Genomic DNA, 15,959 nt, shown 5'->3' with positions numbered 1-15,959 from the left:
GCAGCAAAGACATTTAACCTAGTTTAGTTGACGATAAGAACACATATTTCACACCCGCAAATTAAAACAACACATTCTCTTACATCCTTCATATTCCACTAGCGGTCAAACTATGATTATGATTGAAACACACTAAGGTGGGACCGAGGAATCCAGTTGACACTTCGCATGGCTGGAGCCAACGAATAAGTAAACACCGAGACAAGCAACATTATACTCCTGCAAGTGTTTGTTCTTATCTTGAGATTGTATCCATGTCACTTAGTCAGACTGCAAATGAGTCAGGGAATAAAACAGGAAAACAGTGACTGCACAGAAAGTTTTGGAAAGATTGTATCAACAAAAAACAAACACAAAATGTACGGTACAACAAAAAGAAAGTAAGTTCATCTACATTGTGATTGCACTGTGCATAATGATGATATTACCTTTTTTTCTGATTTTATGTATGTGAAGCACTTTGGACTTTATGAAACTGTTTTGAAAACAGCTAAATATAAGATATTAATATTATTATTTACTTTAATACCTCCAAAAATAAACACTCTAAAAAGATTGCCTTGTAAAATTGCTCAGTTGTAAAAAGAAATATGCTACTGTTCAAACACCAACTTTTTGTTTCAAGCAGGTAGATGAGTAGAATTGGAGAAAAGGAGCTACACTGAAAGTCAAAGAGTTTAGAAAAGAAAGAGGAAAGATAGAGATAGAGCAACAGCGGAACAGGAACAAAGACCAGACTGCAAATGACAGAATAATTTCTAACCTCATTTTTAAGTTTCCAGGCGACGGCTGTCCATCGTAAACTGATACGATATCAAAGTCTTCCTCCAGAGCCAGCGTGACGAAGGTGAGCTGGATTCGGTTCCTCTCCCCTGTTATTATCAGCCACGTACAGTTGGCGTAGTTGGGATAGCCGTGGGGGAAACCAGGCGACTCTATGGTGCCATTCAGGCCTTGGACAACACCACCACAAGATTCAGCTGGAAGAGAGAGATGACAGAACACCATATTAGAATATTGGGATTGCAAACTTGCATCCTGCATTCAATTATATATAATAAGTACAATTTAGACAGAAGATCATGTGTTGTATTCCTGCCTCGCACACTTCAGATTTAGCTTGAGGCTCTGATCAGAACAAAAGGATAGTGACTGTAGATTCATATCACTGCCATAAAAGTTAAGATATAAATGTCATTTAAATCTGGACTCCAAAACCTTTAGAAATAATGCCGTGGATTGTGTAATTGAAGGAAAACACTAAACAAAGTATAAGTAGGTGCTACTATATGTGCAAAGCAAAGTGTTACTAGAGTAACAAACCCCTGTCCTCTCATGCAACTCCAACATAATGCAACACATGCCTCGCAGCCTCCCTTGACGCTATAGCATATGCCATATATGGCTTTCATGCAAAGGGCCTAAATATGCACACATACGACATACATTTAGTCTTCATGGCTCTGTCCTTTCAGTCCTGACAATGTCAGTGCTTGATCTACTGATCTCGGACCAGAAATAACCTCCCATGACACGTGCACTCGTACACAGCCAAGCATGCACATAGTAATATATGGTGCTGTTTTTACAGTGTGCACCGTGATCCCTTTGCTGGCTCATTAAAATCCCATGACACGAAACACTGAAACATTAAAAGATGCAGACTTGAGACCTTGTACAACCCAGACACTGCCCTCTAGTCACTGAATAGCGGGATAAAGAGTTTGTATCTTTCATCTTAACCAAAGTAAACAATAAAAACACTGCCCTCTCATCGCTCAATAGATTGATGGAGAACATAGGACTTTACATCTTTTACCTCGACTAAGTGCACACAATGCACATGTACACACACAGACACCGAAATTAATATGCAGACCTTTTATTAAGTCACCTCATATGTAGCTACTTTTTGAATTAGCAGAATACATTGTTGGAGAACAATGTTTTTCCTACACATATCCGTCAGAAAGTACATTTTCAACAATTCAGTGCTGCACAGATTAAAATCTTCAGTGTATCATAATGTTAACTTAAAGTATTCACTTAAAATCTGCCTGCACCTGCTAAAGTCTAGCTATTACATTATTATTATTATTATTATTATCCTGTTGCTTATCATTTTTCTCTGATGATAAGTGCTGTTTTATGCTTTTCCACCACCAATACTTTAACATGTGGTTTGAGCAGCACTTTTCCACTGATCGTCCATCACTGCTTACTTCATTGCATGTACATGTATGAACGACATAGACATAGTTTCACAGAGATATCCAGAAAAGAACAGGATTTACACAGCTGGTCACGTTCTGAAGAATTCATGAAAAGCTTTTAACTGTAAAGTTCAGCCAGAGAAAAAAATGGCACTAGTGAATAATAAAGCAGCTCTTAAAGCCAGCAAAAGCTAAGCTAATGTGCAACACATTTGGTTAAAGCTATACATGTAACAGAGTCTAAAAAATAAACGAGAGAACTAAGAAAACGCAGACCACAACGGCCAAAATAAGCCAAGTGAGCTAAAGGAAGCTAAAGTTGAAAAACGTGAAGGAAATCTGTAATAACCTGTTATAAAGTGCGAAAAATATTTTATGGGAAAATAAAGCAGCACACAACTGTCAGTTACATTAAAAGAATAACATCAAAAATAAAAGACAATCAGGGTTTAAGGTTGTGTTGCACTATGACATGCTGCGCCTCCAGTTTTTCCTCATTTGCAAGCTCCTTGCACCTCTCTTCTCTTTCCCCCATCTGTCATACGCTGCTCTTCTCTCCTCGAGAACACTTTATATAGTTTACTCCTGAAGACTATACAGGGCACGCAACGCACCACAGTGTGTGCGCATGTATTTGTGAGGCTAACATGAAAGCCGGCAGTAATTGTTTCTCAGATGGCCACGGCTATTGATTTATTAACCTTGCATCACAGAAAACACACTCTCTATCGCACAGTCACACGCACACACACACACAAACAGAGTAATTTGTTGTACACGCCAGAGATAACGCTCTACTAGGTCACAATCTAGTCACCTAAATGCTAACAAAATATGCGTGAGTATGTTTCTGGGTGTTTCTGTCTTTTTCCATCAGTATAAGATCAGAACTTGCTCATTGTGCACATACCAGATGTTGTTGTTTGTCAGAAGTAACACAAAGCACACAAAAACACATAAATACCTATACACAAGCTCAAACGGACAAGCTGGCAGTAACAGAGAAGCACATATCTAAGCGTGCTCACACGCGCGCACGCACACACACACACACACACACACACACACACACACACACACACACACACACACACACACACACACACACACACACACACACACATTTCAAACCATCTGGAGTGTCCAGATTCATTTCAGATTGTTCTCCGCTGTCTTTCCAACCCAATTCACCTCTACCCCACAGCCGTATTTATGTCTGTCTCTCATTCTGTCTTACGTTGTCTCTCTCTCTCTGTCTCTGTCTGCCGTGTCTTCCGTTGCCAGATTCCCCCTCTGCCCACTCTTGAGCAGATGGGATAAGTAGAATTCACCGGATACTTGCATCAAGCTGGATGCCATATTGTAGCACCATACTTGGGGCATGTCAGTAAAAAGTAGTTTGTGTAGCTTCTTAGGTGATGTAAGATCCTGTTTTTCCTTTTCTGTATGTTCAGATTTTGTTTGTTTACTGTAGTCACTGTGGTCCACTAACTGGAAAAACCATATGTTCAGTACTTCCAGCAGCTGTCCATGCGAGTAAGACGACAAAACATGATCATTTTGTGTTCGGTCTCAAAAATGACATTTTCAATTTATCAGTGTTAGTATTCATGTGTTATGAATTAAACAAAGTATAAATGAGAATATCATTTGTCTTACAGGTACAGTACTTGATCAGGAATGTGTGACCTTCTCGTGATGATAGACCAAGGGAAGAGGGAATCACCACGATTTTGTACAATTCATCCTGTGAGTCTGCACTTAATTTCATGGCAATGGTAAACGGTCCGCACTTACTTAACACTTTTTCACTGATCTGTCTCAAAGCACTTTACTATTTGCCTCCTATCCTACACACACATTCACACACCAATAGTGACTGAGATGCCATGCAAGGTGCTCGCTAGCCATTAGGAGCAAGAGTTCAGTGTCTTATCCAAGGACAGTTCGACATGTGGACAGGAGGAACCTGGTATTGATTGAAACTTTTCACTTAACACTAAATGTCAGCTTCCTCGTGTCGAAAAAGAAAAGTCAACGGATCCCCGAAATCAGTGGGCTTCATCCTACGGGGACCATAACTGTCTGCATAGAATTTCATGACAATCCATCCAGTAGTTGCTGAGCATTTTTAGCCATTACTGCCATTCGTAGAAGTGTGCTGGTAGCATCGCGAAAATAGCTGTAATAACTTTTGGTTCTGGTAATAGAAAAGTGTTGTGGAAGCTGTTTTGTAGTGGCAAACATCCAACAGCTGTTGACGGAGGCCACTAGTCAGCTGATGAGTGGCGACCTCCATCCAAACAAACACGGTGCCATGAAACTCAGAGCTATTTTCACCTGTCTGGCAAAAAACACACACTCTCTATTGTTTTGATTATGAGAACTTGCCAACTAGTTTGATGGGAAAAGGTTAGGTAGACACATTTAAATGTATAATTATGGTCTGCCGGTCTGTTTTGTTTCCATGGTAACAGGTTACAAGTACTCTATGCATTCACAAAAATACAGCAGGAGTAACTGTTCAATTTGCCAAGAGTTTCATGCTCTCTGTATCTTTCCTCCTTATAGATAAGATGACCCATCAGCATCTAGCTGTGTGTAAGAACGAGACAAACGGGGAAAAGACGATTCACGGTGTGTGTGTGTGTGTGTGTGTGTGTGTGTGTGTGTGTGTGTGTGTGTGTGTGTGTGTGTGTGTGTGTGTGTGTGTGTGTGTGTGTGTGACATAAATTAATCTTTGTGTGTATAACTAGTGTGTGAAATAGCCACTCCAGAGACAGGCAGATAAAAACCTGCTGTCATTTGCACATGTATGCTTTGCACTCAGGATTTGTGCTCATATCTGCATCTAACACACACACTGTGTCAGTCTCATTAAAACACAGGGAGAAATCTTACAGGTACATTTTGTTCACTTTGGATCTGCATGTTATTTATGTTTTTTTGGGGTTTTTTTTTTAAACTGTGCAAACAAGTCCGCAGAAAGATGATGCTGCAAAATGTGTCCTCGGCTAAAATATGAATACTTGAGGACTTTCCCATATATAACAGTCATTCTCAAGAACTGCATATCAGTTGTCAACAAATAAACCAAAGCAACTTGATTTTTAGTGTTTTCCACTTTTACAACAGAGAGATGTTCGAGCTTTTCAATGCAGAGACATTCATTATTTCACAATCCTTTTTGTCCAACAACCCAAACAAAGTCGGTATTGTTTGGTAATGAATTGGGTTAGTGCACAAATCTACATAAAAATCAGAGAGACTGTTAAATTTTAGGTATTGAGCAGCAGCAGAGAGGTGGAGCGCTCTGGTAGAACCTGACCACAAGGTCCCTGGCTCATAAATCAAATGCTGGCCTCCTCTATCCACAGTGTGCTGGGCCACAAATCAAATGCATCTTTCTGAGTTACGTTGTGTAGAACTATTGACTGCAGTGATTAAATAGGGGCTATGAAAAAGTAGAGAGGAGAGGAGAGGAGAGGAGAGGAGAGGAGAGGAGAGGAGAGGAGAGGAGAGGAGAGGAGAGGAGAGGAGAGGAGAGGAGAGGAATCTGTTGCCTGTTTTTCTGGCATCCTTGTTTTCTTTCCCTTGTTGCCTCTTCCTCCCCACTCTTCTCGTGTACCACCCCCTCCCTCTTTTTCATTATCTCTGTGTCAGAATCATTGTGTCTCTCCCACATTATGTGTGTCTCTCTGCAACCCTCCATCGCTCTCCATCTCCCCACTCTCCATCTCTTTCTCTCTCCAACCATCTGTCCATCCTTGCTCTCTTTATTACGCCGATGCTCCCTGTACCTCCATGTACATTTCCATGTATCTCTTCCTCCCCGCAGCTTAATTCCTCTCTCTGTCTCTCTCCCCGGCTCCGTCATCATCTCCCTCCTCCTTTTCCTCTTTCTACCTCCGTCCTCCTCTCTCATCCCTTCATCTCTCCTGCTCTCCATGCATCCCTCTTTCACCACAATTACCTCTATATTAGTATCATCGCATCTCTCCCAAAGTGTCATTACGTTTCTTCCTCGCTATCATTATGGCTATGTCATATTGTCTCTCTCCTGGTGTCATTATATCCATCTCCTGTGTTTCCTCTCTTATCCTGCTAGAGTGTTAGGTTGTTTTTATTCCACCCACTCACCTGCTATATTTATCACACAAAGAACAAATACTACAACCTCTCTCTGTCTGTCTTTCTCACTACCACCATTTCTCGTGCTCTCTGTGAGCCCACCGTCAAACTGTTTAAATAAGTGGGACTGCAGTTATATCCGAGCATTCAGGCCATTTAGCGAGAGCGCAGTGGGGATAAAAGCAGGCCTCCGGAAAATAATATGAAAGTCCATCTATGCAGTTAACTAGGCTGAAAACAGTTTTGAAAAAAACATTGTGTTCTCCTATGAAGACAATTGCTGTAATTGTGTTCATAGGTCACTCTACTAAAAGAAACAATACACTTGTTTTAAGAATATGAACAAGATGCATGACTGTGACAATCACGACATTGTGCCATTCCCTGCCCTTTGTTTACTGCAACTATCAGAAGAATATTTCATTACATCTGAATAGAAGAGAAAAGGTGTTGAAAGCAGAAAATGCTGATGGTGCTGTGCAAAGTTTGCTTGTGCGAGCCAGTAAACATAGTGTGAAAACCATTAAAGTGCAAACTAAACACTAAACAAACTGATGAAAATTCTACCAAACCTCTCGTTTCACTTCAGTTGATCAAGTTGTTCAAAGAGACTGTTTGTCAAACTCAAGATTAATATACTTGACAGATGTAAATTATAAGCACATTAAAATGAGTCAAAACGGTAAATTTAATCTATAGCGAAGGCGGTGGTTAAATAAACGACAAGGGATGGGACAGTAAATGCCCTGTCACTGGTCACCATGACAACTGAGGAATACTAAGAGACGTGCATCATACCCCGTGTGCCACACACACACAAATACACACGAACATAGACAAACACACAGAGGCGCACAGGGAGAATCAAGGCTACCTCCGAAGTAAATTCCAAACATTGTCAGCAAGGAATAGGGGTTGCTGTCTGAAGATAGCAGAGATAGGTAGGATTGATGGTGTGCGTGCGTGCGTGCGTGTGCGTGCGTGCGTGTGTGTGTGTGTGTGTGAGAAGTGAGAAAGAGGCACACGATCAAAGATAGAATCTGACTGAAATAAGGACAAAGTGAGAAACGGGGAAGCACAGGAGGAAATTGCACGTGATTGCATGTGTACTTGTTTTTTAATGTGCACACGTACGTGTGCACTGAATAGCATTACCTTTATTTTTCATCGTTCTCTGTTTAAAAAACAAACCAACTGACTTTCAGGAGGAAGCCGCCACTCTGTTGTCAATCATTCAGTAACCTACAACTGAGTAATTGTATGCTCTGAATAGAGTGAATGGAGATGATTCAAGGGATTCAAATAAAACTGAAGCGCTGGAACCAAATACTCATCAAACTTCAGAATACAGTGCATGTTTGGCCTCAGAAGCCACACATAATACATCCTTCAAAATGTTTTAGAAATCATGTCTGATGATTTTTTTTTTTTACATAAAGATATTCCTGTCTTTGCTGCCGTGGTTGCTCACAGGCACCAGCTGAAAGTCTGTCATTCCATTATTTGTATTTGCTTCAACAGTCTCAGTAGAGAAGCCCATGCTTGTTTGTTTGGAGGTTTGGGAGCTGTTGTCAGTCCAGTGATGCCAAAGCACTGGGGGCAGTTTTATGAAGAGATGGCAAATGCAATGCAGAAAACCACCGCAATGACAGCTCATTACCAAATATGTCGCCACAGTCGAGAAAAACAAGAGCCGTGCAGTGTGGCCTTTTTAGGGTCAAGTAGTTAAAATGACATGACGGGCTGTCATATCAAAAACAGAAAGGTGGGTGAGACATGTGGCGCTTATTTCTCTACAGAGCTCAGTGGCCTGCAGTCAAAAGGGACTTTGACAGCTCCTGAGTGCAAACATGCAGTAGGATCAAAGATGAACAAGACCACAGTGTTCAGTGTGTTTGGGAACTCACAATGCAGGTATTTGTATTTCTATTGTGACAAAGTTCACAATCAAGGACAGCTATTTTCAAGTTAGAAGTTCTGGAGGGATGGAAACAGAGACACTAGAAATTCCCAAATAAATTGAATTTATGCTCTGCAACCTAGAAGCTTTGACCATGGGAACATGTGAACAGGTTGCCTGAAAATGAATCCATCACAGCATGAGGTCACTACTGAAGATGCTCAGCTTTGCAGATTCTTATACTTGCAATTAGGGATTTGTTGTTCACTTGAGGGCAGCGGGAACAAGCCTTAAATACAATACTCATGTTGTTGCCTTTTAGTTGTTTATTTGCACATCAAGCAGATCTGGAGCAACATTAGCATTCATTTGGAGTTGTGTTTCAGGCCGCTTGATGAGTCAGAGTCCAATATCCACTGCCTTTTAGCTTTGTTTTTAGTCTCTACCAACTCCTGAGGGAGATATCTGGCTCTATAGCTGTTCAGTGCTCCATTATATTCACCAGCTAGTTGCCTGGTCTGTCTGCTGTTAAGATGTTTTTCCTTGAAAACAGCTGCCTGCTGCAGCTGGAAAAGACACGATGGGAGTTTGTAACAGTGAACTGAGACTATAAAACTGCTGGTCTCAACACCAACGACAAGTTGAAAAATATTACAAAGCTTGGAGTTAAGGAAATGGAATCTGACATCTTTCACAATCATCTTATGCATTGATTTAATACAATATTGATCATAGACCACGGCGACACTTGCCTTCTTAGAGATCGTTTATATCAACATCGCAGTGATTTCACCGAGGTAAAGTTTTGTGTGCTTCCTTTCAAATTTGAGTTTCCTGCAGTTTAAACTGTCCAACTCGACATTGTGAGTCAATGAAGGGGAAACACACAGATATACGCAAAGCCATTGAACTGGAATAGACGTGACAATGGAAATCACTGATGGCTCACTTGCTCGCAGTGTCCAAAACAACAGATGCAGTGCTCAGTATTTAACGTATCCAGGGGATAAGCCCAAACAATAAAAACCTATGAATTCCTTTGCATTCTTGAAAAGCCGACCTGTAAATGTGATACACACAGCCCAGAGTCAGCACACATGGAAACGCGCACACATACTCCAGTGGAAACACACATTAGGCTCCTCTGCGGTCAAGGCTAGATGGAAATATCAAATCCATGAACTCAGCAATCTGCTGAACGCGTGTAAGAGCGCAGCAAAGCAAAATGGGTGCTGAGAGCAAGCAGCGGTAAGCAATCCACTATATGTTTGAGTGTGTACGTGTGTTTGTTTGTGTGTTTGTGTGTGTGTGTGTGTGTGTGTGTGTGTGTGTGTATGTGCACATGCCCTTGGGTGTATGCGGTGAGTATCTGTATGTGGTAAACTGTACGATTATGCTGAGATGTTCCAATATAAACTGGAGCTAGCGGTCAAGATTGGGTCACTCTGTCATTGCTGACAAAACACAAACACAGCACTTAAAGTCCTGCATTTTTCTTTTCTATCATTTCCCTCTATTTAATGTTCTTTTGTCTCTCTCTCTCTCTCTCTCTCTCTCTCTCTCTCTCTCTCTCTCTCGCTCTCTCCGGCTCTCTCCCTCCCACCTTCTCAAATCTGTCCCTCCTTAATAAAAAATATTTCGCCCTGACAGTAGAAATCAATTGCTTTCTTATCATTGCTTTCATCTGACAATAATGCTGTTTTTACTGCAAACGAAACGAAAGCCCAATTTCTGCAACAGTCAGCAGTGGTTACATTATTTTTTTCTAAATAAAAACATCATCAATTTGCTGCTCTTTTTTTCTTCTTTAATCCAACAGCTTTATTCTTTAAAGACACCTTAATCGGTTTAGTCAAAGTTTCTGTTTGTGATTTTATTGTGTGAAGTTGTATTGTAAGCTCTTCTTTGCTTGCTCTTAATAATTTGGCACCAATAAGGAGAACCCTTAGTGTCTCATTCTTGCTGTCTCTTTTAAAATATCTAAGGAGGCAATTTTTGACTGGGAGAGCAAAACATATCTAAAATATTTTTCTTGAATGTTTTTTAGGCGCTTTTGGGGTAAAATGGGTGAAAGGTGGGATAAGAACATTGCCCGCATTTACACGTAAATGGGCAACTGCATTACATAAAATGACAATTGTTTATTTTACTGCGTTAAGCTAAATTCAGGTTCTTTGCGCCAGCATGCCACCTTACTTATCTATGTACTGGTGTGAGTTGTTACAGTACAAACACATACACACAAAAGAACAAAAAGAAATAGAAAACCAAATTATTTTGTTTGTCCCTTATAATTTTATTATAATTGTCATTTGAAACTCTTCCTGCTGTGAAAATGGTCCACTTATCGTTCCTTTTGACTCTCAAAACAACCTTCAGATAGCTGTATGCATTTTTCAGCCTATGATTTAATTGTAATTTATTATGTATGTATGATTGTTACTTTAAAACTTGTTAATGACAATAATAAATAGGGTGAGATTATAATGACACTTTTTGGACCATTAGCCCTGCCTGATTATAAACCTGATTATAAACCCCCTGTGGCTCGAAGAGATTTTAACCTATGTTAAAACCCTCAAGTTGATGTGAAATGTCCCAAGTTATTGTAGTGATCTAATAGTGAATCAATCTTTGATTTGCACACTTTCTCAGTAAACATGATACATCTGCACAATGGTGTATTACACGGTACAATAGGTCAACCTGTCAAGCACCCATGAAACGATTTTGGGGCAGGCCATGTCATTTGTCATTTGTCTTTATTAAAATCTTCCAGAACTGGTTTTGTTTGTTGAATGCTCTAGCTCCCTGTCCTGTATGATAATTTGCGTTGACATCGTGATGATTGTTTCTGAACTGTTGAACCTTTTTTTTTTTTTAGCAAGAGGCTCTTCTGCAAATGAACAAGAAGTTATCAGCATATATGCTAGATGTGTGCACGTGAATGAACACGACCGGGAGCTTGTGTTGGGGGCATTTGAGACGCTGCTTGTATCAGCGTTTGCTCAGCCACTCTGAAGGTTGGACCAATCAGCGAAGAGTGTCGGTGGTTAAGAGCGCTTGTCCCGCCCTTCCTTCACTGTGAATGGACGGCTGGGTAACAAGTGACAGTGACGACTGCAGTTTTTTACCCAAAATCTGACATTTCTCAACTCTCGTTGACTGGAAAAGAAACACTGAACGTTCAGCGCAGAAGAAACGCTCAGCACTTCATCATGTTGCTAGCGTTTGAAAGAAAACACGGCGCTTCAATTAAAAACAATTTTAAAAACTTGCTGTGGTCAGGAAAAAACGCCTTGGTGGACACGGGCCACCAGGATCCTGCCTCAATCGTCAACTGGGAATATGCAATTTGATTTAATTATAATGACATTTTTCGTCAAAAAGTTATCGAGAAAATGTAAGTTCCACAAATACTGACACAAAAAGTAAATTGTATTTTGATGATCTACAGTCACAAATTTGATGTTTCTAATGAACATCTGTATTGCCACTGCATTGTGGTCTAAGGCCTAAACAGATATGAAACACTTTATATTTTTCCCTGTGTGGGGAATATAGACGTGTAAAAAGAATATAGACATGTAAAAGTTAAAATATAACAGCCAAGGTAATTTCTTATAACTTGGTGGTGTTAAATGTTTTCCATACAACTCGTTAATGTTAATTGGTTTTAATGATGTTACTCAAAACTGATTTTTTTTTTTTTTTTTTTCCCCTCAGCCCTGGACAAAAAGGGAAAAAAAATAGGTTGTAGAAAACTATTCAACTTTAAAGTCTGAACAACATTGCCTTTTTTTCTGCCTGTTGTCCTGTAAATCCAGCAATCCAGCAATTAGATGTACATGTAATACATTATCCTGTAATCACAATATAAAAGTCATATTGTGTCATGTACAATGCAACTCAGTCCTTCCAAGATTTTTTTTTTTTTTTTTTTTTTTTTTTTTTTTGTGTAATCGTTGCCATCAAAGATGCCTGATTTTCAGCAGCTTTTCATTAAATTGTGTTGCAATTTGAGGAGTTTTATGTGATTTTGGGAGGCAAAGATTGCAGGAATTAGCAAGAATTGCAAGTCAAAGAAAACATTATTTTTTTTTTAAACTAGGCCTACTACTGAATGAAAAAAAACATGTAACTATTTCCTATGATAAATAGCATGCTGCACATCCCAAAAATACCTGGAAACATTTTAGTTTTCACCTTTTTTTATTTTCTGAACTGCAAGAACCATGGGCTCAAAGTAAAACAAGAATATTCATAAAACTGACATAGCTTTACAAAACAGACAGTCTGCAGCTGCAACATAGAATCCATAGGCTACATCTTGTGTAAAAATATGTTCCTCACATACTGCACGAAACAAAGTGCAATCTCCTACAACGACACAGACACTCAGAAGTATGAATATTGGTAGCCTAATTTTCATTATAAGACTGCAATTCCCATAAACCCTGTCACTTTGGTTTGATGAACAGATGCTGAAGAGCCTTTCTGAATGTAAATGAGGAGGTATTTTTGATGATGAATCAGTTTTGTTTGGAAAGACTTATTTTGTGGTGTAATGCCTTCAGCAGAACTTCTATTGAGTACCTTTTATAGTTGTGTGTTCTTTGAGAACTGTAAGCTCCTGCAGATATAGTGGAGATTGAATTTGCATTAATTATTGTGATCACAAAATCTTAATTTCCTAGAGGGACTGGTTCATAAAATGTCAACGTATTAAAAATGCAGTAGGTTATGAGGCTGTTACAGTCGGGTCTTTATTTACCTTTCTTGAAAGCATTTTAGCACATTAAAAAGCAAAAACCCTCACAACATAAACAAAATTGGACTTTTCCTGTAACAGTCACCATTAAATTTGGAACATTTCTGAAAAAGGCCTTAAGGACCAGAACATTTATATTTCAACTGATGAGTTACGCTATACACTGAATGCTTTATGTAAGAAGTAATTTGGCAGAAATTATGCCTTTCAGCCTGTGCTGTTACCTTCTTAAACCACTGCATGTTCTTTCTAAACTGATGGCCTGGTTTAAGTAATTCAGTTGTAGATAATTCAGCTTCCTTTCTCAACTGAAATTAATTGGGGTCTGTCAATTCTAGTATTTACCTAATTAGTTACACCTGCAATGGCTCGGTATTTTACAGTCATAAGGAGGAGTTAGCAGGAAAGGGAAATAAATCCCTGTAAATCCATTGTGTCAGGGCTTCTCTGTATCGGTCCTCCTTTCTGATTATTTTTTTTTCTGTGTAACTGTCTCACAAGTTTATTGGTCCCTGTGGAATTTTGTGTCTCCTGTGTATACGAGAGAGGGAGAGACAAGAGGTGAGGGAGATGGAGAGAGACAGGAGATGCTCTGCAGGGCGATTTGTGTAATAGCTGTATGTGTGTCACAGTGCACAGCTAAAATGCATGCAAGAATCACACACACACACACACACACACACACACACACACACACACACACACACACACACACACACACACACACACACACACACACACACACACACACAGGGCAGTACAACAGCTGCTGTTCAATGGTTGTGATTCAAACATGGTGTGTTAGCCGGCCAACTGGCCAGCACAGTAATGGACACACAGTCATGGGTCCCTGGAGAAATAATGTTGGAAATCACACATAAATAAGTGTGATTACGTGAAGGATATTTCCTACATTTACCGGCAACTCTGGAGAAAGAGATGTAGGTAGAGATCTATGAACTCAATGAAAGGGGAGATATGTAAAGAGTTCAAATGAGAGAGGAAGAGATAGATGCAGCAATACATTTGCCGTTGGGGCACTAATACTCTATATGCTGCAGTATGCTTCGTTATTCATCTGTAGGGTCGTTGATGTTTCACATGAGCTACTAGGTTCTGTGTGTGTGTGTGTGTGTGTGTGTGTGTGTGTGTGTGTGTGTGTGTGTGTGTGTGTGTGTGTGTGTGTGTGTGTGTGTGTGTGTGTGTGTGTGTGTGTGTGTATGTGTGTGTATGTGTGTGTGTGTGTACTCTTTATATGCTGCTTTAGCGTGACTTTTATCATCTTAAAGGTAAAAGGAAAAGGGCAAATGTGCAAGTGTGTATCAGAGTGCATCTGTGTATGCAGAGTGTGTGTTTACTGTTTGTGTGCATACATGTTCCACGTGACTTCACGGAGACAGAATACACATGATTTACTGATTTACTAAAGGTGTGTGACAGAGAGAGGGAGAAACACACACAGAAGAAATGAAACAGAGTATATTAGTTAAAATGGAGATGGCAGGGATGCGAGAAAAGGGAAAGCAGGGTCAACATCGCAAGAGGAAAAACAATCAGCAGAGAGGAATGCAGGCACTTGTCACTAACACACACGAGAGAGCCACACAGGAGCAGGAAGCAGCAGAGGAAAAGGAGACACATGAAGGAGACAAATCAAGAAAAAAAAGTCACTGAAATATGCATAATAATCCCGAAAAGTAGAATGCTTCATTAAGTTATATTTCATGCTGTTGAAGGATCACTCAGTTTAGTCTCCGTAAGCTTTGTGGTTCTCTGAGTTCAAAACATTTTTTTTTCAAAATGTAGATATTTGAAACAATAACTTTTATGAGAGCTAAAATAAAAAATAAAAAAGCTTTTCAAGGCCCTCAAAATCTACATTTTTAATCAGCTGCTTGTAAGCATTTCAACATGGACATCAACTTTTTATGACAAATTCCAAATGGTTTATTTCACATTAAAGTGTTTTGTTGTTTTTTTAAAGATATGTTTATGATTATATTAACATCTGTATCTTTTTGTCTGCACTTTTCTCACTAGTTTAAAGTGGGAAGAGGCCAGTTTTCAGTAACATTTGAATGAAAAGGTGATGACAGCAGTGAGTTTGTTTGCTTATTCAACCAGGCGGCTGTTAATCAAATCTTATGAAATGAGAGCCACACACTTCTGATGAAGTTTTTTACTGCTGAACTTTTTCAAACTTAGATTGGAAGCACATTGACTAATGAACATTTAATGTGAACTATTTGATATTTGAAACCACATTTTTCACAGGTTTTAAATGGTTTACTTGCTTGCAGTAATGAATATTATGCTACTTTAAAGTCCCAAAGCTGTAGCAAATTCCCTATCACAGCTAAATGAGTGCTAGCATACTGGTGAAATGTGTCAAATATAAGATATTTGCAGACATTATGTCACGCTGGAGCGGTTCACTCACAGCAATCTTGCCCTGGTTGCAGATGTACATTTGCCTGCTGCAAGTGGATAATGTCCTGCCTGCATGAGTTCAATAATGCTGTGGCTTGCAATGACATTGCAACACCAACATTACGGAAAGGGCACACCAGAGGATGACGTCAACACAAATGAAGTGGGTCAATGTTGTCTGGTTTAAAAACAACAACAACAACAACAACAACAACATACATTTGGCTTCTGCCTGCTCAGACTGCATTTTATCACAGAAAATATATATTGTTTTATGGATTTAAGTTCAGCACACATTATACAACTTTCAGAAAACTGCAACTACAAGCACATCAAACATTTGGTTACTGCAACCATTCATTCAGAAGGGAGAATTATTACCAGTTTTTGTCTTTTACAACTTATTGTATTATGTATGAGCGGTTTTCCTTTTCAGCTGATGAAATTCTGAAGCTATCTGAAGGCACCAAAACAGATATTCATCTGTAGCCTATTATTTGAATGGTGCTTCATA

General features: G+C 39.5%; 1 protein-coding gene across 1 annotated transcript in view; it reads right to left on the bottom strand.

The window, feature by feature from the left end:
• Positions 1–15,959, bottom strand: part of csmd1a (CUB and Sushi multiple domains 1a) — a 389,897-nt gene that overhangs the window by 297,045 nt on the left and 76,893 nt on the right. The window contains exon 2 of the mRNA XM_069173376.1: positions 764–980. Within this exon, the coding sequence (XP_069029477.1) occupies positions 764–980 (217 nt within the window). The remainder of the gene's footprint in view (positions 1–763; positions 981–15,959) is intronic.

Source organism: Embiotoca jacksoni, unplaced genomic scaffold (assembly GCF_022577435.1).
Source record: "Embiotoca jacksoni isolate LCO1_2020_lvr unplaced genomic scaffold, fEmbJac1.0.p SCAF_6, whole genome shotgun sequence".
Lineage (NCBI taxonomy): Eukaryota > Metazoa > Chordata > Actinopteri > Embiotocidae > Embiotoca > Embiotoca jacksoni.
The sequence above is the reverse complement of the archived record's forward strand: the minus strand, read 5'-3'. Positions and strand labels throughout refer to the sequence as shown.